The sequence below is a fragment of the Falco biarmicus genome, chromosome 7, assembly GCF_023638135.1.
Source record: "Falco biarmicus isolate bFalBia1 chromosome 7, bFalBia1.pri, whole genome shotgun sequence".
NCBI lineage: Eukaryota > Metazoa > Chordata > Aves > Falconiformes > Falconidae > Falco > Falco biarmicus.
In genome coordinates this window covers 59,519,414-59,543,800 of record NC_079294.1, presented here as the reverse complement: position 1 = coordinate 59,543,800, position 24,387 = coordinate 59,519,414, and the positions used below count along the sequence as shown (strand labels likewise).

The window sequence follows — 24,387 nt, the reverse complement described above, 5'->3', positions numbered from 1 at the left end:
CCGCCCCGCCCCTCAGCCACCCGCACTGCCCCTCAGCCGCCCGCCCCGCCCCTCGGCCACCCGCACGGCTCCTCAGCCGCCCCTCAGCCGCCCGCCCCGCCCCTCAGCCGCCCGCCCCGCCCCTCGGCCGCCCCTCAGCCGCCCCTCGCACTGCCCCTCAGCCGCCCGCCCCGCCCCTCGGCCACCCCTCAGCCGCCCCTCAGCCGCCCGCCCCGCCCCTCAGCCGCCCCTCAGCCGCCCCTCAGCCGCCCGCCCCGCCCCTCGGCCGCCCCTCAGCCGCCCCTCAGCCGCCCCTCAGCCGCCCGCCGGGGCGGAGCAGCCGGGCAGCAACAGCCTTGCCGCCCGCCCGCTAGCCTGCGCGAGGCGGAGGCGCATGCGCGGCGCAGGGCCGGCGAGCGGCTGACGTCGGGGCGCGCGGCGGGGGTTCGCGTGCCGCCGGCGGACGGAGCGGCCCGGCCCGGCCCGGCCCGGCCCCGCAGGGCGGTGATGGCGGCCGCCGGGGGTGGTGCGGCTGCGCCCGCCGAGACGCCCGCCGAGACGCCCGCCGCCGCCGCCAGCGCTGCCGCCGCCGCCACTGCTGCCGCCGCCGCCGTGGAGGCTGGCGCGGTGCTGCAGCGGGAGCCGCTGTACAACTGGCAGGCCACCAAGGGCTCGCTGCGGGAGCGCTTCGCCTTCCTCTTCTCCAACGAGCTCCTCAGCGACGTGCACTTCGTGGTGGGCAAGGGCAGCCCCCGCGGCGGGGGTGGGGGGGCGCCCCCCGGGCCGGGCCAGCAGCGCATCCCCGCCCACCGCTTCGTCCTGGCGGCCGGCAGCGCCGTCTTCGACGCGATGTTCAACGGCGGCATGGCCACCACCTCGGCCGAGATCGAGCTGCCCGACGTGGAGCCCGCCGCCTTCTTGGCGCTGCTGAGGTCCGGCCGCGGCGGGGCGGGGGCGGCCCCGGGCGCGGTAGGGGCTGCGGGGCGGGCGGGCGGGCGGCCCCGGGCGCGGTGGGGGCTGCGGCGCGGGCGGGCGGCCCCGGGCGCGGTGGAGGCTGCGGGGCGGGCGCGTCCTCCCGCCGCCCTCGGCCGCCGGAGTCATCTCCCCGCTCGGCGCCGCCGGCTGCCCTCCCCGCGGAGCCCTGTCGTACCCCGGGCCGGTGGAGGGAGATGCCGCGCAAAGGCGCGGGCGCCCCGCGGGCTGGACCGCAAGGTCACGCCGCCCGCCAGCACCGCTTGGCTCCGTCTTGCTCTTCCCTCTGCATCCTCTTCCCGGGAGAAGTGACCGCATTCTAGGGCAGCGCGTTGTCCACTCAGAAAAGTTCTCTGCTGGTGGTAGGTGGCTGGTCTGGCTGTTTGATTCCTCTCTTTTTTTTTTTTTTTTTTTTTTTTTTTAAAGTAAGATGAAGGGAATCCGTGGTTCCTCTGAGTGTTGCAACTACCCATCCTTCGTCTGGTCATGGCTAAGAAGGGGCAGAGGCCGTCGTACCAACCTTTTCATTTCATTTGCTACTTACTTTGAAATCTTATTCATCCACTTTTCTTTTTCAGCGGTGGTAATAAATTGTTATATCTTTTCACTAGCATAATACCCGTTGTAATCACACTTATTTCAGATGCATTTGGGTGTAGAGGGGACAGTAGTAACTAACTGATTTCTAAACTCAAACCACCCAAGTGAGACCATGAGTGCAGTGATGGCAAAAAGCATGTAAAATAGGTTAGTGATTTCTAATTTGGGCAGAACAGGATCTGCCGATTCTCATGCTCACAGAACTGAGTTTATTTGCCATTTGCCAATTCTCTTGCTAACGGAACAGATGAGTTTATCTACCATTTCTTTTTATACGGTCTAGTAAATAAAATTTATGGTGTTCATGGAAACAATTACTGACAGTTTCTTTGTGCGTCAGGCTGTGGTGTGATAAATACAACTAAACTGCTTAACCTTAAGTTTTTTTCCCAAAGAAACTCTTCTGCTGGGTAAACCCTATATAAAATATACAAAACAGATTTCTTTAATGAACGTTTGGGAAGCAAGTAATAATGTTGCCTGGAAATATGTAGTGTCTCCAAGATTTCTGTAATGGAAAAAGCTCCAAAGTCTTAGCAACTTTCTCTTTGTTTTGAGGCCTAACAGGTAAGAACAGTGAGAGGAAGAGTCACATAGTCCTTTTAGTAATCATGGACACAGGAGCTGCAGCAACCAAATTAAAAAAAAAAAATCCCAGCAAACCACCATGCAGCAGCAATGTCTCTCTGTTGCTGTTAGCAAATGAACTGTGTTTATTTTGCGGATTCTTAGGGAAGAATGAGTGGCAAGGTGAAAAGTTTCTGTAGCAGAGTGGGAGACAGTGGGTAAGTGTGTCTCAAGCTAAATAGTTTCCCAGGTTAAAAGTAAATGTGCACGCATATGTGTTTGTCTATATATATGTGGAAAAAACACTGGATGGTGAAAGTGGATATGGTGGGAGAAAAAGGTTGTCTGGATAAAAGTATAAACACGGAAACAGGAGAGTTCTAAGCAAAGATAAGAAGGTGGTATTTGAAAGCTGTAGAAATGAATGAAGAGATGTTAGAAGCAAACAAAAGCCATCTTGTGCTGGTAGAGCTGCTAGTACGTAATGGCCAGGGGACTTACGTAAGTAAACTGATTGTACTTGTATCTTGTCTAAATATCACCAGACTGATGAACTGTTGAAACATCTCAGGTTTAATGTCTTCTTTCGTAGGAAATACATGGCAGCTTTATAGAACATTCTTCCACATTCCGTATTTTGAGCCTGTATTGGCATAAATATACATTGCAACGCCCTGTTAAAAACATATCTGAGGAGAACTTCCTCATTACATACCAGTACTGGATGACTTCATGCTTGTATACACTGTCCTGAAAGTATACCAACTGTAAGACAACCTGTTATTTTTTTCCTGGTGTTGGCCAGAGGAGGCAAGACTTACAACTTGCACTGTTGGGTCTTTTTTGTCTGTCATTTAGTAAATTGTCAGATAGTGATGGTTGCTTTTTATAGGACCTGTCTTTAATCATTGTAAAGACCAGTTTGAAGTGTATTGGCTAGAAATTAAGGTGGCATCTTTGAGTATACTTAGCAAATGAACATCAAGGTAAAGGAAATGTTTAAGTGATGCAAAAACTTTTAGGGATATTTTACCCATTATTTAGTGTTCCACAGCTTGTTCCAGTTTTGTTTACTTATGTGTTTTGTTAGGTACTATCTGTAGTTGACATGTTTCATAAAGAACTACTTTATGAAATCTACTATTATCTTCATAAAGATTACTTTACAACAAATGCTGCTTGTAAATTAAAGTCAAAAGACAAGATTTTTTGATGAAAATTTCTCTGATTCTCTTAAAATTCCGTCTGTATCTGTCTGGTGATGTAAACTTTTATCAGTGTTAGTGTTTTGTCACAAAACAGATGGTAATTCAAGAATTATTTATAAGGAAGAAAAAGGTAGTTAGAACAATTTAAACATCTGATAGTCACCAAGGTAGTGTGACATCTTTTTTTAATTATTTTTCTTTTGGATATATTTGTACACAATTTAAAATGGGCTACAGTTGCTACTTTTTTTCTGACAGAGGACTCTAATAAATTTCTAGAGTTAAGGTATTTTAAAATAATGGACTGAGTCTTTGATAGTACCACTGTAATTCTCATTTCAGGGTTTCCTTTTTTTTTTTTTTTTTTTTCCCCCACCTAGAGAAAGGTGGGTAGTTGTGCTTGTCTGTGTACTAAAATCCTAACTGTAAAGATGGCTGAAGGGGAGCCTTTTAAAATTGGCTGGGGAAGGTGAGAGAACTTTTAGGAACAGTTGGTTGAGCTCAAAGGCTTAGAAATGACTGTGTTGTGTGTTTTGGCTTATCATCCAGTATTCCTCTTGCCTTAAGAGTTTTAGAACCTGAGACACAGGAGTTTTTTATAAGCAGCTTACTACCTCAGTAGTTTGACAGATAAATCCTTAAGAGCTGAGATAGTATCAGTCACAAAGTCAGAATCTGCTTCCCGATTAAAGCTTTTTTTTGTACGTTTATAAATGTACAAATTGAATAGCAATGATCAAGAAAATTAAATTTCTTAGTAGAATTCTGCTTTCAGTTTTCATTTTTATTTTCATTTAAAAAATAAAATCAAATAAAAAAAATCATTAGATTTTTAAAAATTTCATTCACATTTAACAGTATGTTAACTTGTCCTTTGATCATAGTATAAAGGAAAGTGACGACATCACACAGATTTAGCAGTCAGTCTTCCAAATGTCTTTGCAAAGGACTTTGGCAAGCAGTACATAAAGGGGTCCAGTCATGACTAACTGGAAAAAGATTCCTATGTGCTTTTATAATGGTGAAAATATTTCAGCTGTTGGGAAGATGCTAAGACTAGGGGAGAAAGAAGTGCTGAGAGTAAAGAAAAGTGGCATAAAATGTCTGGGAGACTTATGTAAAGTGAATGATCGAGTGGTCACTTGGAAAAAATGTTTTGGTCGCTACAAGTGTTCTTCCACTGTGCACATACACACACACCCACACACAGACCCCCATCCTGGATGACAGTAAAATTAACCGATGTCTAAATAGGTTGTTTCTATAAGTCTCTCAAAGAGGAATAGAGGAGGGAAGAAGGCAAGGGGGAGGGGTAAGTGATCTTGAGCCCCACTGATTTAAGTGAAGGAAAAATAGTGGTATAAACATAAAGGTGTGCTGGTTCAGGCATGCCACAAATAGGAGAGTTAACAGTGAGACAGAGTTCTTGGCACGTGAGCAGAGGGATTTTTAGGCAGAAGGGAGTTCCTCTTCTATGAGTACATGAATGCATCATTATCATCTATCTGTATACTTACAGGAAATGGGATTATACAGCATCCTAGAGCAATGTACTTTATTACCGTATTTCATGGTTTTTACAGCTACCTTTTAACTTTGCAAATTCACACTTTTTTTGTATTTGCAAAAGAATACTGTTTGGCTTTGAAAATCCCAGAAAAGTATTGGTGTTGTCAAAAACTGTAAATAGTAAATACAAAAAAATGACAGTGTGACTATCTTAACGTATTTGGACACTTCTTGTCATGAGTTTTCTCAGTTTCAGAGTATGTAACTGTGAGTTGTTATGCCCCACTGACGATGGATGTCTAGAAGCAGATAATGAGGTCAATAGTGCCCAGTAACTCCATGCAACACACCATCTCTCCTGTCCTGAGTAATTATCATAACAGATGGAGCCCAAAGTCATAGACCAAATGAACTCAATGAATGTTTTATGGATATTTATGTACATTTTACAGGCGTTTTACGGGTGGAGAGGTGGTTGATGAGGATATGTTGCGATAGTGTGGGACCTGAACATGACGTAACTGGTATGCAATAAGGGTTGGAAAATGTACTGGGTTTGGCTGGGATAAAGTTAAATTCTTCATAGTGGCTTGTACAGGCCTATGTTTTGGATTTGCACTGAAAATAGTGTTGATACCTTTCTGATGTTTTGGTTACTGTTTTGAGATGCTGTACAAACTTTTTGTCAGAACTTTCATTGCTTAAGTCCTGTTAGTTTGTCATGGATGCATTTTAGGTTGGGGGGTGTCTCTTAATGTATATCTAGCCATATGGCAGGGGAGGGATTGAGCATAGAGCCTCAAGTGTGTCCTTCATAGGATGAAAAAACATCTAGTAGCTCTTAGATCTCACATGAATGAAAAACCTGTATATGTCCCATTGCCACATTTGACTTCCTGTCATTTGGCCACATAATTTTTTTTGGATCATGTGAGGAAAAAATTGCAAAATTTTTGGGAAAGCAAGGATCAGAAAAGTGCAGCTTGGAACTGCAGCCTGATTCTTAAGAAGGTGTAGCAGAAAGTGAACCACAAGCCAAATAAGCTGCTCTGGTGTGTCAGTTCATTGGCTTCAGATTGAACCAACTTAAGGAATAAAATCAAGATCATAGTCCAAAAACAACTTGATGATTATTTTTTTTTAATTAAGTAAAATTTGTAATGTAATTTGCATGATAGTGCTGGGGTTTCTTACAGCCTGTTAATGTTCAGCTCCTGTGTGATTTGGTCTTCAAGCTCCTAAAAAGTCATACGGGGAAGGTTAGGGCATTTAAAACAGATTTTTCTAAATCTCAAAAGCAAAAACTAATAGCACTATCTTAGTGCTTTAATGAACAACTTGCCAGTTTGGTATACAGACTTGTGTACTTGTGCTTCTGTACTTGTGAGATCTCAGGTTTTTAAAAGTAAATTTGTCACTAATTTTGACCTGCAAGGCAGCCCATCATTCTCATCAACAGATAATTCATAGCTTTCATAAATCAGTTCTAAAAGAACTGTATGAAGCTTTCACTAAAAAAAGCTGGCATTTAATTAAACTTTCTATCTCAAAGCTGTTTGATGTAAATCCAGTTTAAAGAATTAATCTAGAATATCACATTTTCTAAGTGATGTGAGAGCTGACTGTTTGAATAGATTGGAGTATTGTAATGGTAAATATGTACCTGTTGGTAAGTGGCAGCAAATTTAATATTGAATGCCATATTTAGTTGTGTTAGCACTTACTGAGAATTAGAATTATTTTTGGAGTATAAGAAATACAGTGAAGAACTTCAGTTGAGGCTTTAATTCTTGGTTTCTATTACTTGGATCTCCCCGTTGTTTGAGTCTGTTACTTTCACAGGTTTCTTCTGTTATATACAAACTTCATATTGTTACATTTTAAAACCCTTCTAAACACGCCTTTTCATCTCTGTTGCTTGCCATTCGTTTCCAGGAGGTTCTGAACAAAAAATTTTAAGAAATATGAAGGAAAGGCTTGGTCTTCATTGTGGAATTCCTGCATTTGCTAATGTGCCCTGGTTTATTATGTTTAATCGTGTGTGTGTTGAGGACAAATGTATTTTTGTAAATCACAGGCTATTCTTGATTATTATCTGAAAAACTGGTGAAATGTTGCGAAGATTATCTTCAATGTCACCTGTAAGAAAAATTATTTTAAAAAAGTCATCTTTTTCCATACAGAACATTAAAATAAATCTTATCTTTTCTGGTCTCGAATAACAGCTGCTCAGGAAACAGGCTTTTTTCCCTGGTTTTGGTGGAGGCTTCTATCTTTTGGTTCTCAGCTTATGCTAAAATTGCAGCTAATCGTCTAGCCTCAAACAGTGGAGGCAAGCCAGAATGTCTTGCTATGGCAGGAATAGAAGCGTCAAGGTCATCTGCTAGAATATTGCTCCCTTTTCTCTATCCTCTGAACACTACAGAATGGTAACTTTGACTTGTTGTCACAGTATAAGTCATTGACACTGTTCTCCTCATGGCGGGGAAGCTAGTGTGCAGTCAGTAAATTAAGTTCAGTAATATAGCCGTAGAGGGTTACATATTGATATTTAGAAGTACAGCCCTTCTAGTGAATCAAAAGAGTATGCATTCATATGTTCAGTAATTCTGCAGCTCAGCTGTTGTTTACAGTTTGGTAGCTATGTATAACTAGTACAGCCAGATCAGTCTTAAGGAGTAATACATAATTAAAACAAATGTATGCCATTAGGTTAACGTAATAGCCTTTCTTCACCCCTTTACCTAGCTTATTAATTTGTAAAAATGCTACATGGTCAGCTGGTGCATGTTCACAGTGCAAATCTTTGACCTGTTTGCTGTATGCAAAGAGACAGTTATGTGGTGCTTGAGTGCCCTCCTCAAGATATGTTTTGTTTTGTGTGTTGATTTCTAGGTTTCTTTACTCAGATGAAGTTCAAATTGGTCCAGAAACAGTCATGACTACTTTATACACTGCTAAAAAGTATGCAGTCCCAGCCCTGGAAGCACATTGTGTGGATTTTCTAACGAAGCACCTCCGAGCAGATAATGCCTTTATGCTGCTTACTCAAGTAGGTAAATTTAAGCTTAGTTTTTATTTACTAGGAAAATCTGTATTTGGTGGGAAATTACTTCACAGTGGGTTTGCTATCACATCGTCTCATTTATGTAGGAAAATGTCTTGTTGGTCTGTTAGCATTTTTACAGACTCAGCTTCTTAATGTGGAGGAAAGGGGTTTTTTTTCCTTTCTCTCTCTCTCCTTTTTTTCCATATGCAATGGACTGGGCCATTTCAAGTGGAGCCAGTTTATTCTACAGTGTATTTGCATGAATCTCTTAACTGTTTTTTATTAAGACACTGCTTCAGTTCACTACAGTGGACTTGATGCGTACTTTTTTTTTTAGTTATATTGCCAATATTAAACCATAAGCATGAAGGAAAATTTGCATTTAGTAAGTTCTCCTTATGTACTACTTTGAAAATTTAAGTGCTCTTTAAGGTATAAACACAAAGAGTACCTAAACAAATCAACCTATTTTAATTTGGATCTATACTAGAGTAAAAATACTTGCTTTTTAAGGTAAGTGGTTTGTCAATTTATGCTTAAGATGTGTTTCTTTACCTTTTTAGGCTCGTTTGTTCGATGAACCTCAGCTCGCTAGTCTTTGTCTTGACACAATAGACAAAAGTACTATGGATGCAATAAGTGCAGAAGGCTTTACTGATATTGATATAGGTAAGCATTAAATTCTGAAGGGAATTGTAGGACGTGAGAAGGCTTTTGTTACAGTAACCTGGGGTAGTTCACCTTGCCTAGCCAAGTATGTAGGGTCCCAAGCACATCTTATCTCCTTGTCATGGTAGCGTGGGGTGGTTTGCTTTCCCCCTCCTCTGCACCCACCTTTGCACGCGCACCAATGTGACAGCCAGCTGTGGATCTCAGGATTAAAACAGCACCTGCATTACATCGGTGAGTTTGCTAATGAGCAAAATAGTACATTGCATATGTATGATATGTTAATCAGTGCAGGTTTGATTACCCACCCCTGCACTGCTTTCCTTTGAGCTTTGCTCCTGAGCAGGGTTCCATTGCGTTGGGGTCCCATTTGATTAATGGCAGTGTCCGGAGGCTCCCACTGTGGTAACACTACACTTTCATTAAAGCCAGAGCTTTCACTTGCGGAGTGTTGTGCCTCCTCCCTGAGGGATCCACACCTGCTTTTCACGTGTAATGGGAATCACTGTTTTGTTGCTGCATGGTACTTCTCTATTCAGAGTTGCACCCATCAGGTACAACTTATGAAATCTGCTTAAAAGAAATATCTAAACTGCTGGTTTCTATGTTTTCCCTTGTATGAAAAGCTAGCAGTTGTAAATTTGCATACTTAATTTGAGTGCTACTATATGTTTCTAAGGCTTTACTCAATTCAGCTAGACTGTGTGAAAAACTCAGACTGAAGGAAGGTATTCCAGCTGCTTAAAGTTTCTTTACTTAAGCAAAGTCTGTTAACTTGTGTTCAGTGAGATTTGTACCAAGACTATGAGTGTTCATCTCTACTCTTGATAAGTCCCAATCTGTTTTGACTTTCCAATATGATATTTTCTTTGATTGTAAACATGCCTTGCTTAAATTCAGGGCATATAAAAATTCCAAAAAACAACAGAAGATTCAGAATATGAAAGCACATCTTTTTTCAGGCTTGTGTTCTGTGATAATCTTTTCATACTTGTTACTCATAAAATGCTGGAAGAAGTAAGAAATACAAGAAAATTCGCTTTTGCAAAACACATGAGAGTACCTTGCCTCACATCCTGTGTTTCACCTTCAGGCTTTGTGGGTGGCAAATACGTCAATGTTTAAGATGACTTTCATGCGTCTTTAAACTGGTTTCGTGTGCACCACTGCTGCTTGTGTCTGTAGTTAATCCAGAATGACAGGTGGCTACTCGGATGAGAATATGAGTGTCATTATGAACAACTTGTTTTTTCAGTAGTGTGCATTCACCGCTTGGTCACTTCCAGTTTTGATCTTGCCTTAGCCGTAGAAATTCTTTAGGATACTGATTGTCATTGCATAGATTATATATAGTAACACACTTAGGAATCAGGAAGGAAGTTCATATGCTGCCTTCCTAGCAGGAAAATTATTTTTTTTACTTTGGAATCTGTACACCATTGGGAGATTTCTTTATACATAAGTTATCTTTGATGTCTATTACCAATGTTCTTAGTGTTTATATAACATTTCAAGCTTACTTCATGTGCAGCAGTTACGGGTTTGGATGAAAACTGACCTAAATCTGTTAACTTTTTTTTTTTCTTCAGACACATTATGTGCAGTTCTAGAAAGAGATACCCTTAGTATTCGAGAAAGTAGACTCTTCGGAGCTGTTGTTCGCTGGGCAGAAGCAGAATGTCAAAGACAACAACTGCCTCCGACATTTGGAAACAAACAAAAAGTCCTTGGAAGAGCTCTTTCCTTAATCCGTTTTCCATTAATGACTATTGAAGAGTTTGCAGCAGGTGGGTTTTGGGGCTCTTTTTCTTAATGTTAGGTGATATCTCTGCGATGTTTGCTTGTGAGTGTTTAGATGCTTAACACGTTATTCTGTTATTAATATTGTACTAATAAAATATGTGATTTCCAACATGCTTTCATTTGTGTAATGTTATTGTCATCTTCAGTTTGCAAATATGTGTGGTTTAAATAAAACAGTCAAAGTAATTCTTTGAATCATCTTAGAAGTTTTTTCTTTTCACAGGTCCTGCTCAATCTGGAATTTTGTCAGATAGGGAAGTAGTAAATCTCTTTCTGCATTTTACTGTCAATCCTAAACCTAAAGTAGATTATATTGACCGACCAAGATGTTGCCTTAGAGGAAAAGAATGCAGCATTAACAGGTTCCAGCAAGTGGAGAGTCGCTGGGGCTATAGTGGAACAAGTGATCGAATTAGGTATGGCTTTTGAAACTATCAGGAGGAGAAACAGAGAACTGTGTGGGAAGAAACAAACAAATTTCTCAACTTCTTGGCATAAGATAGAGTAACAATCATGCTGATTCTGTTTGGGCATGTTTGATCTTTTCTGTATTTTTAAAAATAACTTCAGCTGTTGTGCACATAAAGTAGAAAGTAGCAAAAAACGAAGTCCTGGAGGATTGGGTGTATTCTAGTGTGATTAGGTGTTAGCTGCATATTTCTTTTAAAAATACCAAGTCTTGATCTGTTTTTATTTCAGAGATATTAAAAAGAATCTGTTCATTTTTTGTTTAGTCATACTGAGTATCTTGGGGTAGTTAGCAAAGCTTTAACCTATAAAGTTGATACCTTACAATGCATTTTTTACTATTGAAATCTAAATAGAAAGTTATTGGAAAAAAAAAGTCATTTTTAGTTTACTTCCCTACTCTTCAGTGGGAGTCTTTTTCGTGCTTAACTGGAAATAAGGTAACACACCTATCACAGTTGTATAAATTCCTTTCTTGGCTTGTGTCTTACTAGGTTCACAGTTAATAGAAGAATTTCCATAGTGGGATTCGGATTATACGGATCTATTCATGGACCCACAGACTATCAAGTTAACATACAGGTATAGTATAGCCTATTTAAATAGGCTTATGCAAAAACTACACTTGTAGTACTTGCAAAAGCTTTAGTGTGTATTTGGCTAAGAGCAGCTGATAGCCCAGAAATCTAATCTGTGGTTTTCCCCCAACAGTGGTCATAAGCAGATGACTAGGGAAATGTAAGAACAATATGAAACTCTTCTCCCTTTCTGCTGTATTCCTCTGTCCTTCAATCATTTTCAGTATAGGTGTTTCCTGAGACAGATTATTTTCTCTATTTAGTAGCTCCTGGCGAAGCTTTCCTCAGGATACTTGCCCAGTCTAACCTTGAATTCCTGTAAGGTTTCTGCAGAGGAATTTCATAGCTTTGTAATGTGTTCAGTTGTGCACAAAGTCTGTCCGTTAATAAATGTTTCTAGTAATTAAGGAAAGAGATCTTGGATTTGTCCAACAGCTCTCTGAAATCAGTGACATAACATGTAGTGACTGCTAAAAAAGCTGCTGTGTCATCAGGAAGATACTGAAAACAAGGTAAAAGGTGACATTGTGTTGCTGTATGAAAGCAAGGTATGCCCGCATCTTGAGTAATTTGTGCAGTTCCCAGTTTCACACAGTAGAAGTGGAAGGTAGAGAAAAGGGTAACTAAAATGATTAAAGGGATAGAGCTGCTTCCTTATGAGGGGAGTCCAAAAAGGCTAGGACTCTTCGGTTTCTGGAGGAGAAGGCTATGGGGAAGTGTGAGCAATGCTGCTAAAATCACGAGGGCAGTGGATAAGGTAAATGCAGAACTGTTTGTTCAGTTCACCAAACCCCAGAATATAACCAGGAGATTCTTCCTGATACTAGCAGAAGATCAAAACAGATCAGGGTATTTTTTTAATGCAGAGGATACTAACATACTGCCTCAGGAAGCAGATACGCTGTTTGGAATTTGGTGGTGTTTGAACATGTTCATTCATCAACAGCAGATCCATTAGAAGATTCCAGAAGGAACAGAAGGGGGATGTACACTGTAGCACCCCTAGTAGACCAGATGTGGGTGCTGGGGCAATGGACAGCAGAGTCCAGACTTCTGTTCTTACCCTCAGCAGCATCTCCTCTTGCTGCTTTTGGAGTGCACTGGACCGTTTGTCTGTTCTGGTCGGGTATTCATTACGTTCTTCGTTCTCCTGGTACATGTGCTGGGGCTTAGGGGCTTGTCCTTGCCTAGAGCTTTTGGGGAAAACTGACATCTTATTTGCTACTGATTCAGTCTTAGGCAGGAGGTTGTATGTTACTGTTAACCGTAACTACTTCTGTAAAGTTACTTCAGTTTTAGGTTTGCTGAAAACATTGTCCCAGCATGGAAATCTCCCCAGTTTCTTCTGCTGGTAAATGATTTATTTGTGTTGCTGTTCTCCAGGCTCCTATGTGAAGACTATCCTGCTGGTACTCATTTTGTATCTTCATTGCTGTTTAGCCTGCCAGGGAGCGTCTATAAGGCTTTTTTCTACTGCTGTGTTGGAAGAATGATGTAACATTGGTTTTGATGCTTTCAGATAACTGTTTCTAAACCTTCTTTTGGGCTGCCTAATTCTATATTTTACATTTTAACGTGTCAGTTTGACCTATTTTAATCTGTATACAACTTCGTATTTCTAAAGGATGCTCTTTTTTGCTTGTTTATGTCCAGTAATAGCCTTTTGCTGATCAGCCATGCCAGCATTTTTCCCCTTTTCTTAAGCCTTTCCTAATAGGTGATACGTACTGATACTGTACTTGGGCATGCAATGTCCTTCAGTAGTCTGCATGCTTCTTACAAGGATTTGATTTCCTTAATTGTTCCTTTTAGCTTCTTTTGAACAAGCTTCCTCATTTTTCTCTTGAAATTTAGCACAGCTGTTACGGATTTGCTTTTGTTGTTCACGTGGGAGCATTGTCTCTAGGTATATAATGGACACTGTTACATAGTGTTTCCATTATGAAATTTTGAATCTGATCCTGCTCATCACTCAGTACTAAAGCAAGGGTTGCGTTTCTTCCTACTGAGCAATTGGTTAGCAAGCCCATGAAACGGTGAATGATAGCATCTAAAAATGTCACCCCTGCTTCATGGCTTGGTGTGATACTTGCCCGGTCTGAGTGGGTAATTGAAGACACCACTAAAATTGTATTTCCTGCTCTTGTAGCCTGATTGATCTCTCTTAACGTATTCTGATCAGGATTGTAGTCTTCTAATATTGTTCCAGCAGTATATATTTTTTCTTTTTTAATACGGAATTTCAGTCCATTTGAATTCTCTTTCTTGCTGAGATCAGTTTTGATTTGATTCTAAGCTTTCTAACAAGGTATTAGCATTCCATGACTGGCACAGTTTTATTCTGTGCTGTGTATTTTGTAACCTGGTACTATCACATCGGTATATAAGGTGTGGGGTAAATTTTGTGGAAGAAAGAGTCTGTAACCATTTTGGGGACAGAAATTCCATTGTCTCTATCTGATTTCATAGATGTATGGCATGTGCTGGAACTTCTGTTTCAGGTCATTTCTGGGCATCCTATTTAAATGACAGTTTGTCTTCTGTTTCCTATTTGATGATTACTACTCTCTGACCATCGTGTACTTAAGGGTAGGAATTTTGTGTCTGTCTCTTAAGAAAATAGTGCTGTGCCTTTCCTGTTACCTTGTTCCAAACAAAATGTATCTGGAATGAAGTTTTGAAGGAATTGGTTGGCTTTTCCGCATCCCTCAGTTTAAAAACTCACTTTCAAATTCCTTGACTTGAAGTACCATCAGTTTGGTTTTCTAAAACTATACTTCTGTGTAAATGAATAGCATAGTGTACTAGATTGGGTCTTCAGAACAAAAGAGTTGGTACTGAAGATCTAGCAGCTATGCTACACATTGTTTGTGCATTTTTACTTTGCATTAACTCTTGTTTGATTCTCTTGGCTAAATTCCTGTTAGCAGATAAGAGCATTTGGTGTGCTCCCTCAGAATGTTTGCTGGGTTTATTCCATCAGAAAATAATGTAGTTCTAAGAAGGCAAACTGAAGCATATTAAGTGGGAATGAAGAAGAGATTCACTTGAAAACAAGCTCCTGATCCATACTGAAAGGCAGATGTACCTTTGTGGTTCAGATAAAGCCATCCATCTTGCACAGTTTCTTTTTATTCTGGAAGTATCCCCAATTCCTGGTGATACTGAAACTTTCTTGTCACCATCTTTTCAGATGAGTATTTCAGTCCTGTGTCTTTACTTTTCTTGGACCTGCATCAGTACTAGCAGAGCTTCAGAGAATTAAACATTTAATGCCCATCTTAAAATAGTGATAGTGTGGAATGCAAATACATCTTTTATGTGAAAGGGGCTTAGGACTTCAGCGTTATAACTGTTTAATATTGCTATTGATTGTGGCTGGGGGAAAAAATCGGAGCACATTTTGCCTAGAATAGGGCTTCACCTAATTTGTGCACTACTAAAAATTATATGGCAATTTCATAATAAAATACTAAAATTGATGGGATTCTTGTTAGCACAGTGATAATGAGAAATGTTCGTGTTACTCTGAAGCTCTGATATCCATCTTCTGCAGCATGGATCAGGATTGCTACCCAAAATGAAAAATGAGTTATCTGCTATTACTGTATCTTCACTAGTGATTCCTTTTCGCCGCTAAAATTGAAGGCAAAAGAAATAATATGTAATGCGAGCATAGTTTTTATTCTGAATATAGAATAGAATTGTATAAAACATCGCAGTGCAAGTTCTTTTAAGAGTGTGTCATTGACTTCTTACATTATCAGTAAAAACTTGTTTTCCAAATTAGCTGCAGCCAGCAAACATCCTTCCCTCATGCGGGCCGTGTAGATACACAAAGATCAGCAGATCTAAGTACGGGATTACGTGTAGTATGTGGAGGTCAGAAGCTGAAGGTCTAAGCGCTGTTCTTTGTCTCCCAAGCAAAGATCGTATAACCTGGTTGGAGCAGTGTTGAATCTAGCCCACAGGTTGGGGCAGCCCATGTAAAACTCGCAAGCCATCATTCAGCACGCTGCTGGGTCAACCCTAATGGTATCGGGAAATTTCACCTACTTCGCAGTTCTGAGATTGCACTATCCTTGCAATTAAACTGGGTGGAGTAGGCAAGTGTTTGCTTGTAATCTAGTTCTAGTATGTGCACGGTAAGAATATTTCTCAAGCTTGTAAACCTAAAAATAATGTTTTGTTTTCATGTTTTTGTACAGATAATTGATTATGAGAAGAATCAAACGCTAGGACAAAACGATACTGGATTTAGTTGTGATGGAACAGCCAGCACGTTCAGAGTTATGTTCAAAGAACCTATAGAGATTTTGCCAACAGTTTGCTACACAGCTTGCGCAACATTGAAAGTAAGAATCCTAACAGTACAAAAGAAAATGTTACTTTGATGCAAGAGTTGCTCTTTTATCTGTCTTCTGATGGGAAAGTGTCTTCTAGGTCTTGAATTTCTTTTAAATTTAGTGCTAATGAAGGATGTAGTTCAAGTCTACAGTAAACTGTACGACTGCTACCTCTCTTCTGTGCCATAGCACGGAATTCATAACTGGATCTGTTGTGCCTTCCGATTTTCTGGCTTGATGTAAGAGTTAGGTTGAGTCGTAATGGAAGCTGCTGCTTTTGTGTGAGCAAAAGCACTATCTAGATTATTTAATCTGGCAGCTCTCTTTCAAAATGTAAATTGGATTTCTTTTATCAAGGATAGTCTAACCACTAGCTAGAGTCAAGAAAACTGAAAGCTTTTTTTTCCCTCCCCCCCAGTCACTTTTTAAATACTGGTGCTGAAATATAGGAAAGAATTATTTGTTCTAGGAAAGTTTCCCCTGAATGTTATGGACAAATTTTATTCAGTGTTTTACAAAAAATCTTCTAATATCCTTTTAAATATAATTCCCTATACAGAAGTCAAGGTTGAGTGGGTTGGGGAAAAAATGTTGCACATGAAAAGAAGCTGAGGCAGGGAACTAGGTAGGAATATAGACAACCTGTAAGACAAGGAGAAATACTAGAAAGTATTTATTCATTACTAGTTGGATAAAATAAAGTGGTTTAAATCTGCTGCCAGAGGAACTTTTTTTTGTTATTTAGACATAGGACACTTGCTTCTGTTTGTGATTTTTCTATATAACTTGCATGATGTGGGGTCAGAAATTTTGTACTATTAAAATAATCTTAGTAGTGTTTGAACTTCAACATCTTGGGAGTCTTGCTGCCCATTTCCAATCAGTTGCTAATCTCTTCTGATGTTTTTCAGGGTCCTGATTCTCACTATGGAACAAAAGGTTTGAAGAAAGTGATCCATGAATCTCCTACTGCTAGCAAAACATGCTTTGTCTTCTATAGTTCACCCGGTAACAACAATGGTACATCAATAGAAGATGGACAGATACCAGAAATAATATTTTATACATAATTTCACATGATCATCTCAAATGTGTCAGTATATCAGTGGACTTCAACTCACTATTGGCAGCAGTTAAAAAATTCTGTGAAATTACATGAATGTGTGAAAGCATAACCAATTTGTTTGAGAGGTACCAGAAAAGCTGTTTTCTCTGCATTGTTATTGGCAGGATGTAATATATCTTTTCATGGTCAAGTGGAGTAAGTACTCTGTATATTGAAAAGATGGTTTGAAACGGTGTCTTGTGATGGCTCTGTATTTACACCCCTTCATTTCTTGTGTAGTAAAATTCATTTCTTTGGAACTGGAAAATCCTTACTCATTATGAACTTCTTGCATATGTTTTCCCCAACCTGTCTTCAAAGGACAGTAAAGCTGCTGCTGTAGTCCAAGCTTCCACTTTTTTTCTGAAATGACCTTGGAATCACCTTACGGACATTAATCGCTACTATAGTATTCTGAAGTACGCTGGATTCACATTGCTATCATCTTGGCTTTTGGATGAGCTGTGGAGAATTAATGGACTTAGGACTTCAGAGTGCAGCTGCACTGAAGAAATACAAAGTCAAATTCAGCAACACCCACCTTTCCACAATCTCTCTTAATCCAGAAGGGCTGTTTTGGAACATAAAGCTGGTTATGGAAATAGCCACTGTATATACATATGTGCCTATAAGAAAATGTATAATGTGAAAATGAGAATACAAGACTTGTAACGATGGTATTTTATCATTGGACATTGTAATACTAAGAAATTAGTATGAACTAAGGATTATTTGTGTGCAACTAGTTTTACAGATTGCATACACTAATTTGATGCAACTGCTGTATGTATATAGTACTCAGCATCTCATACCATGTTTGTGTAGTAGTAGAATGCCTTCATGTACAAACCCCTCTCCCCTCTGCTAAGTTATACTAAAGTAATAATTTGAGAACACAGGAGGAAAAAAGAATACCACCCTCTTTTCCCTAATTTCTCTTTAACTACACCCGTTGTCGCGCAGGCCTCGGCTCTCACACCACAGGCCTAGCCCAGCCCACCGGGAACGGGGCGGCTCCCCGGGCCCGGGCGGGCTCCCCCGAGCGGCGGCGGCGGAGCGCGCAGGCGCGGGCCGAGGCGGGCAGCGGCCGCTGGCGGAAGGGCCACCCCGGCGCCATGCCGGCGCTCGGCGGCTTCCGGCGGCTGCTGGCGGCGCCGGTGCGGCGCGGCGGGACCATGCCCCGAAAGGTGCGGGCGGGCAGCCCCGCGGGGGGGGGACAAGCGGGTGGCGCCCACGCTGACCGCGGCTGTTCCTCTGTTTCAGGGAAAAGGAGCCGGGAAGGAGCCCGCGGGACCGGGCGCCGCCGCCGGACCGGTGGTGGCGGCGGGCGACGGCTGCGTGAGGGTGGCGGTGCGGGCCAAGCCCGGCTCCCGGTGCAGCGCCGTCACAGGTGGGGCTGCTTCCCGGCCTGTCTCCGGTGCCCCGCGGGGCAGAGCGGGGCTCGGCCGCCGCCGCGGGGCTGGGCGCGGGGGGCTGTGCGCGGCGGGGCCCGGGTGCCCCCGGTGAGGCGCGGCGCGGGCCGCCCGTCCCGCCTGAGGAGGCCGCGGCGGGAAAGCTGCGCGTTCTGGCCAGCCCTGCAGCCGGCCCCGCTCGCCTGCGCTACGGAGACAGCCCAGCAAGCCAGAAGCAACCAGAAACCTACCGGGGCCCCGCAGCGAGCTGCAGAGCGCGGCGGTTGCAGGCCTGCCGCGGCCAGGTGGTGCAGCGAGCGCGGTGCGAGCTCCCGAACGGGCTTTTTTGCGGGGAGTTGCAGCAGAGGGGCTCGAGCAGCGCCTCAGTGTGACCTGTAATTTCGTGCATGCTCTGTATCGCAAGAGCTTGTGCGGTTTTATTCAAACTGTAGGCGTTTGAGCTAATGAAACACATTCTCCCTCTACAAATGTGGAGTTGCTTATGCACAAACTCAAACCTGCTTTTTACACAGGTATGTGCATGACACAAACGTGGTGGACTGTAGTGGAGTATCCAGGCTCGACTGGCAACGGAAGGAAAGCGGTGATGGTAGCGCAGCTCGCTGGGCAGGCTGCCTTAGCGTGCTTTTTGTGTTGGGGTGACGTGATTTGTGTTACGCTACGTGGTGCCGAGCTGGGCTCCACCTGCATCAGAACGGGCAGCGTGGCGCGGGGGGCTCAGAACAGGGCCCTGGTTGTGTGAGGGCTGAGAATTCCTGGCTGCGCTCAGATCCAGGTCTGAGGGCTTCACTGTTCGTTGTATCAGATGATGGGCTTTGTCCTGGCTAATAGTTTTAACTTCAGGGAATTTGTGAAGTGTAAAAATGGGGTTACCTGCTAATCTAGAACTTTATTTGGTTTTAAATTAAAATGCTTTTGAAGGCGTAAACATTCATTTTTAGGAGATGTTAACTGAATGTTTTGAGCTTAAAAACCTTAAAATATTTGTTGCAGATGTGACAGCTGAGGCAGTAGGTGTAGCTATTGCTGCACCTCCATCAGAAGGGGAGGCAAATGCAGAGCTGTGTCGCTACCTCTCTAAGGTGCTAGAAGTGAAGAAGAGTGAAGTAATTTTAGAGAAGGTACTTCCTTTATTTTCCTTTGCCACCTTTCTTTCAGTCTTGCCCTACTGCAATTTAAATTCAAGACTTTGAAACCTGCTCGTTGAGTACAGGGAGCTTCTCTCCAAGTTCAGCCCAAAAGTCATTGTAAAGGTGTGTAGTCAAGTTGATGGAATGGTTAATTGAGAACAAACCTCGTGTATGAAGAGCCACAGCTGATCTTGAGTCAAAACAATTATCATGATGTATTTTCCAAGTATGTGTGGTTCATGTTTTCTGTTTTTTTCAAAGATTCTCTTGTTTTCACGTCAAATGCAGCTCACAAAACTTGTGGAATGTGCATTTTATTAATAGCTTTTCATTCATTTTTTTGAAGTAACATGTATTTGAGTGAAAAATTTGTGACAACTGTCACACGTAAGCAAGAGCACACATAAGCAGTTGGATTATAGCTGGGCCTCGAGTTTCTTTGTGTTAGAATTTACATGTCTTGACTTTGGCGAGTGGAAACTCTTTGTTTTATTCATTGCACTGAATAAATAATTTGTTTTATTCATTGTACTTAAAGTCAGTTTTTCCAGCCACGTTCATTTATAGTTTATGAACATACGAGCACAGTGAAAAATGGTGCTTTTTATTTTTGTCTGTTGGTTTAATATAGTAGTTGTAGAAGTCTGTTAAAGGGTAGTGGTAAATGGCAATGTGATCAATGAATTGAGCAGCATGTTGCCAAAAGGTAGAGATGCAAAGATTTGGGTCTTGTTTTTCGTGAATCATGGGCAAACTGCTTCATTTGTTTATCAACATTTTACAGATAACATTGTTTTCCTACCTTACAGGGATGTTCAGGTTTAATTAGATCATTCTCATAAGTGTCAAGTGGACTTGAGCATAAAAGGGGTCAGTGTTGTCTGACCTTGATTCAGTTATTCTGACCTATGGTGTCCGAATAATTACATGCAAATGTTTGTTTTTCACAAGCCACTGTTTGTTTTCTGTGAAGTTTTGTCGTAAAGTCTGTATTTTACCTGTGGCTTAGATTTTTTTTCTGTCCTGATCTAGGTATAAACAGCAAGTGATTTTTGGTACCGGTCACTCTCTTACATGCTACTTGCTTTATAAGTGCTGACATTAACAAAACCAACCTAAATCAGAAAATTGGTGGGAAATGATCCAGTATAAAACTGAAGTTACCAGATTTCTGTGCAAGGGCCTTGATTTTCATCACCAGCTGGCTAGACTGCTTCAAAAATCTACTTTAAATTTTAAATCTCATGCTATATTTCTGTATAGTGGTGTTAAGGACTTATTCCTCCTTCAGGGTGTCCCTTGTGGGATTTTCAAAATTTTCACCAGGCTGCAGATCAACAAGCAACTTGTTTCTCATGATTTACTGAATACTATCAAAGTTGTGTCTTCAGGCAATATGAAATGAGTTTGCAGGTTTGCCAGTTCCTATGTGAAATAGCCTTTTTTTTTCATTAATAAAAAAACAGGTCAATAATATTTCTAATAACGGCTGTATGAATCTGAATGTCTTCTAGATTATATATGATGTGATTTGTTTTCATTTAGTTGATATTACCAACCCAAGAATTCAGCTTAAGAGTAACTAATACTCTATGGGAGACAACTCTGAAGAAAGATATGAAAACGCAGTTATCAAATGCACACACACCTATATAAACACACCCACTTTTAAAAAACAAAAATGCAAGTTAGTTGGAGTCTTGATTCTAGGTGATAGAAGTGAATTACGGAAACGTCACTCTTTGCTTTTTGTTCTAGCCTAAAAAAAGACCATCATTTCAGGGCGTGCTTTGGGACCTGTATCCTATTTTAAAAAGACAGTAGATAAGACATTGTTTTCTACCTTTCAAATAACTAGAAAGGACATTGATGAACTATCACTTACTGCTGTTAATCCTGCATACCCACGGTTTAAGAACTATTTTTAAAATACCTGATGTGTTTGGCATTACAGTGAGGTTTTCTTGGAATGTGTATATGGTGGTGATTCTCTGAAAGATTTTTTTTTTGTGTGTGTGTGTCTAAACCAGGGTGGTAAATCACGTGAAAAAGTGGTGAAGATTTTGGTGTCAATGACACCAGATGAAATCTTAGAAAAACTGAAAAAAGAAGCTTCCAGTTGACCTAAAACAAAGAGTGGGAAATGGGACAACGCATCTTGGTAAACGGACTGATACTGTCTCTTAATGTAAATCTGGTCATGTTGAGAATGTGAGTAATGATTGGGGAAAGATACTTCTTTCAGTACCCCCCTTGTTAATGTAACTGCTGTGTAGTTGAGGGTTTTGTGTAGGTTTGGTTAGAAAATCTCACCTTTACTGAGGCTCTGTATCTGCTTCTGTCACTACAGACTTTTTTTCCTCTCTGGATAGTTTCCTGTTGGTAAGATTTTTCCTCTTCCCTGGTCCCTAAACAAATGGTTTAGAAAACTTGTTTCTTAGTGAAACCAAGTTTGGTTAACGAAGTGAAAGGTTTGGAGTGACAAGCTTCAATGTGAAAAGTGGTACAAAAGGAAGAGTCTGCCTGAATGGTAAAGACCTTGGAAGAACATTCTCTTCAATGTCTAATAGCAGGTACTGGCTGCAGTTTTGCGCTATGCACATATGTCATCTAAAATAAACATACCTGAAGCCAATATACTATTGTTGATCATACAGGCAAGGTAAAAGCAGAATGGCCTGAAGGACTGCAACAAAATCAAGTTTACGCTATGAGAAACCGACCCAGAACCTGGTAGTTGCATACACAGTGTCACTTTATAGTAGTCTGTAGTTAGTTTCCTGAAAAGCAGAGATACAATTTTTTATCTTTGCCAAATGTATATCAAGTGTAATGACTGTTTTTAATAAAAGGGGCAAAAAATATTATCAAACTTTGTTTTGTGTTTATATTTTTAGCAAAAAAAAAAAAGGGGGTTCCTAGAAGTCACTTATTGGAGTGTTATTTTTAAACAGGGCTTTGTTGCATTTTTTGCTTGGTTTAAAAATGAGTAATATTCCGACATGTAGAGAACTGAGCAGTCTCATTTGTAGAACAGAACAGGAAGTCTGAAACAAGATGGGCAACTGTACTCTAGTCTCAGGGCTAATGAGAAGGCGGCTTAACCTCTCTTTATCATGCTTTGGATGTCAGAGTAGGATTTAACTAGTATTTCCTAAAAATATATGTGATATCTTACATGTCTATGGTAAGAGTTTGCTTTTTTGTCTGCATCACTGCTGATGTCTGAAATTGTTCTATCTTTATTATGGTTGTAATTTTATATATATATATACATATATATACACACATATACTAAAATAATACCTAAAGTAAAAAAGAAAAGCTGTTCTGAAGTTTTGCTTAAGTTTTGTCATACCTTCTTCTGGAAAGCAATGTTATGAATACGTAAGTTACAGCTAAATTTCTTTACCAGCTTCATGCAGTGCAGACTTCACAGCTCATAATATATTTTTTCATGGACAAAAGTCTTTTGCTTTAGGAGATTCTTTCTGCTTCCTGTTTTCATAAATATTGCAACCATTGTTTTTAGAGTTGGAGAACTGGTGTTTGTCAAGATGACAGCTCCTTTAAGGTGACTCATTTTAAAGCTGTTACGAAAAATGTTACTGTCTTGTTTGGACACTGCTTGGAGAACTAAGTCTCCAGGGTTTTTTGCTGTTTGCTTAATGGTTTGCATTTGGGCTCCATATTTTCTCAGGCTTTTGATCAGCCATGCATTGCTTCAGTTGACTCTCTTTACTTATCCTTTTCAGTCTATGTGAGGCTGGCTTTTACTGTTCAGTTTTGGGTTATGACTCCTTGCTGTTTCATCTGTTCTTGCCCAGCAGGGGGGTACCATGTCTTGGAGAAAAATTAAGGCAAAGCAAGCAAACGGCGGTGGTGGGTTTGTATTTTTCGCATTTCCTAAACTTCTTCTTATTGTGAGTGGAGAAAGCAATCCAAAGACTGAGAAATCCTGCATTTAGAAGTTATATTCTGAGTTGGATGCTGTAACTGTCATTATGAAGATTTCTTTGGAAGCTAATGCCATGTGCTATATTATATGTATTATATTCTATATTGAAATAATGTACACTTTTGCATTACTTCAGACCCAGATTGAGGTAGGGGCTGGGTAGGCAGGTACAGTCTCTGAAGTACATTGGTCTTTAGGGATGATTATCTACGATGATGGCCAGTTTAATCTTTTGGTTCCCTCTGTGTCTTGTCAAAATGTTCTGCCTGGTCTTTGTTAGCTTCTGCCTCAGAGGTTCCCTGAAGCCTTTCCTAAATACCTTCAGCTGGCATTTGGCATCCTAATCAGTAAAGTAACTTGAAGACAAATAGGGTGCCTTCTGTGTATTATGCTGTCGTTTTTATGTAATGTGAGTCAGTCATATTGTCATATTCATCACTTGTCCATCAGAAGACAAGTACTGTTCGGTTAGGAAGTTTATTAGTCCTTGGGAAAACAACCACTGTGCCCTCCTCCCTATTGCATTTCTGTTTTCCGTAGCATTTACAAGGGGAGAGCCATGTATATAACACTGATTTTTTGCTTGGCCAAGCCAAGTACTACTTCTGTCTGGATTGTAATATGGCATTTAAGACTCACTTCAATCTGTCCAGTTCAGTCATCATACAGTATTTTTTCAAAACTTGTTGCAGTTGGTAGGTTTTTAGCTTTGTTTCTTAGGAAGCAGAAATATTGATGGCACGTATTGAAGCCTTGGCTTCTGTTGCTCAAGGCATTACTTAGTTGGGGCCTCAGTGATTGTGTAAAAAAAGCCACAGCAGGTGGATGTCACAGTAGCAATTGAAGCAGAGGGGTGGAAATTAAATTCTCCTGGTGGTAGTGCCCTGTCTCACTTAAGATCAAAATAGTGGATTAGCTAGTACTGTGGCAAATAAAGCTGTTATGTGCTAGGAACAGAGAATTTATTTGAGTAACCAAAATTATTTTAGAAAGGTAGCATAAATAATGCTGGGGTGCCATATGTAATATCTGAG

The 24,387-nt window shown here is 41.1% G+C and overlaps 2 protein-coding genes across 6 annotated transcripts; both read left to right on the top strand.

Annotated features, from left to right (window-relative positions):
- The first annotated feature begins 314 nt into the window (after nucleotides 1-314).
- BTBD1 (BTB domain containing 1) lies at nucleotides 315-17,765 on the top strand. The gene is made up of 8 exons (XM_056347037.1): nucleotides 315-911; nucleotides 7,731-7,887; nucleotides 8,448-8,553; nucleotides 10,143-10,340; nucleotides 10,580-10,772; nucleotides 11,319-11,406; nucleotides 15,611-15,757; nucleotides 16,660-17,765. Exons 1-8 carry the CDS (start codon nucleotides 487-489, stop codon nucleotides 16,816-16,818), a joined length of 1,473 nt encoding a protein of 490 aa, XP_056203012.1. The 5' UTR covers nucleotides 315-486; the 3' UTR covers nucleotides 16,819-17,765.
- A 157-nt stretch (nucleotides 17,766-17,922) lies between these two features.
- Nucleotides 17,923-22,267, top strand: C7H15orf40 (chromosome 7 C15orf40 homolog). Of its 5 annotated transcripts, none has more exons than XM_056347223.1 (5): nucleotides 17,923-18,040; nucleotides 18,117-18,243; nucleotides 19,259-19,386; nucleotides 21,426-21,556; nucleotides 21,746-22,267. In XM_056347223.1, the coding sequence occupies exons 1-4, from the start codon at nucleotides 17,969-17,971 to the stop codon at nucleotides 21,516-21,518; spliced, it is 420 nt and encodes a 139-aa protein (XP_056203198.1). In that variant the 5' UTR covers nucleotides 17,923-17,968; the 3' UTR covers nucleotides 21,519-21,556; nucleotides 21,746-22,267. The 5 variants fall into 5 exon arrangements, with proteins under 5 accessions (XP_056203198.1, XP_056203195.1, XP_056203197.1 ...); XM_056347220.1 differs by adding an exon at nucleotides 20,687-20,808 and having other exon boundaries at nucleotides 21,426-22,267; XM_056347222.1 differs by having other exon boundaries at nucleotides 21,426-22,267.
- Nucleotides 22,268-24,387: the final 2,120 nt, after the last annotated feature.

Excerpts from the sequence above, each read along its gene's own strand:
- BTBD1 (XM_056347037.1), top strand. The coding sequence starts at position 487 with ATGGCGGCCGCCGGGGGTGGTGCGGCTGCGCCCGCCGAGACGCCCGCC. Across the intron at positions 7,888-8,447 it reads CCTTTATGCTGCTTACTCAA|GCTCGTTTGTTCGATGAACC; the intron begins GTAGGTAAATTT and ends TTACCTTTTTAG. Across the intron at positions 10,773-11,318 it reads GGAACAAGTGATCGAATTAG|GTTCACAGTTAATAGAAGAA; the intron begins GTATGGCTTTTG and ends GTGTCTTACTAG.
- C7H15orf40 (XM_056347220.1), top strand. The coding sequence starts at position 17,969 with ATGCCGGCGCTCGGCGGCTTCCGGCGGCTGCTGGCGGCGCCGGTGCGG. Across the intron at positions 18,041-18,116 it reads GCGGGACCATGCCCCGAAAG|GGAAAAGGAGCCGGGAAGGA; the intron begins GTGCGGGCGGGC and ends CCTCTGTTTCAG. Across the intron at positions 19,387-20,686 it reads GTGAAGTAATTTTAGAGAAG|GGTGTCCCTTGTGGGATTTT; the intron begins GTACTTCCTTTA and ends TTCCTCCTTCAG.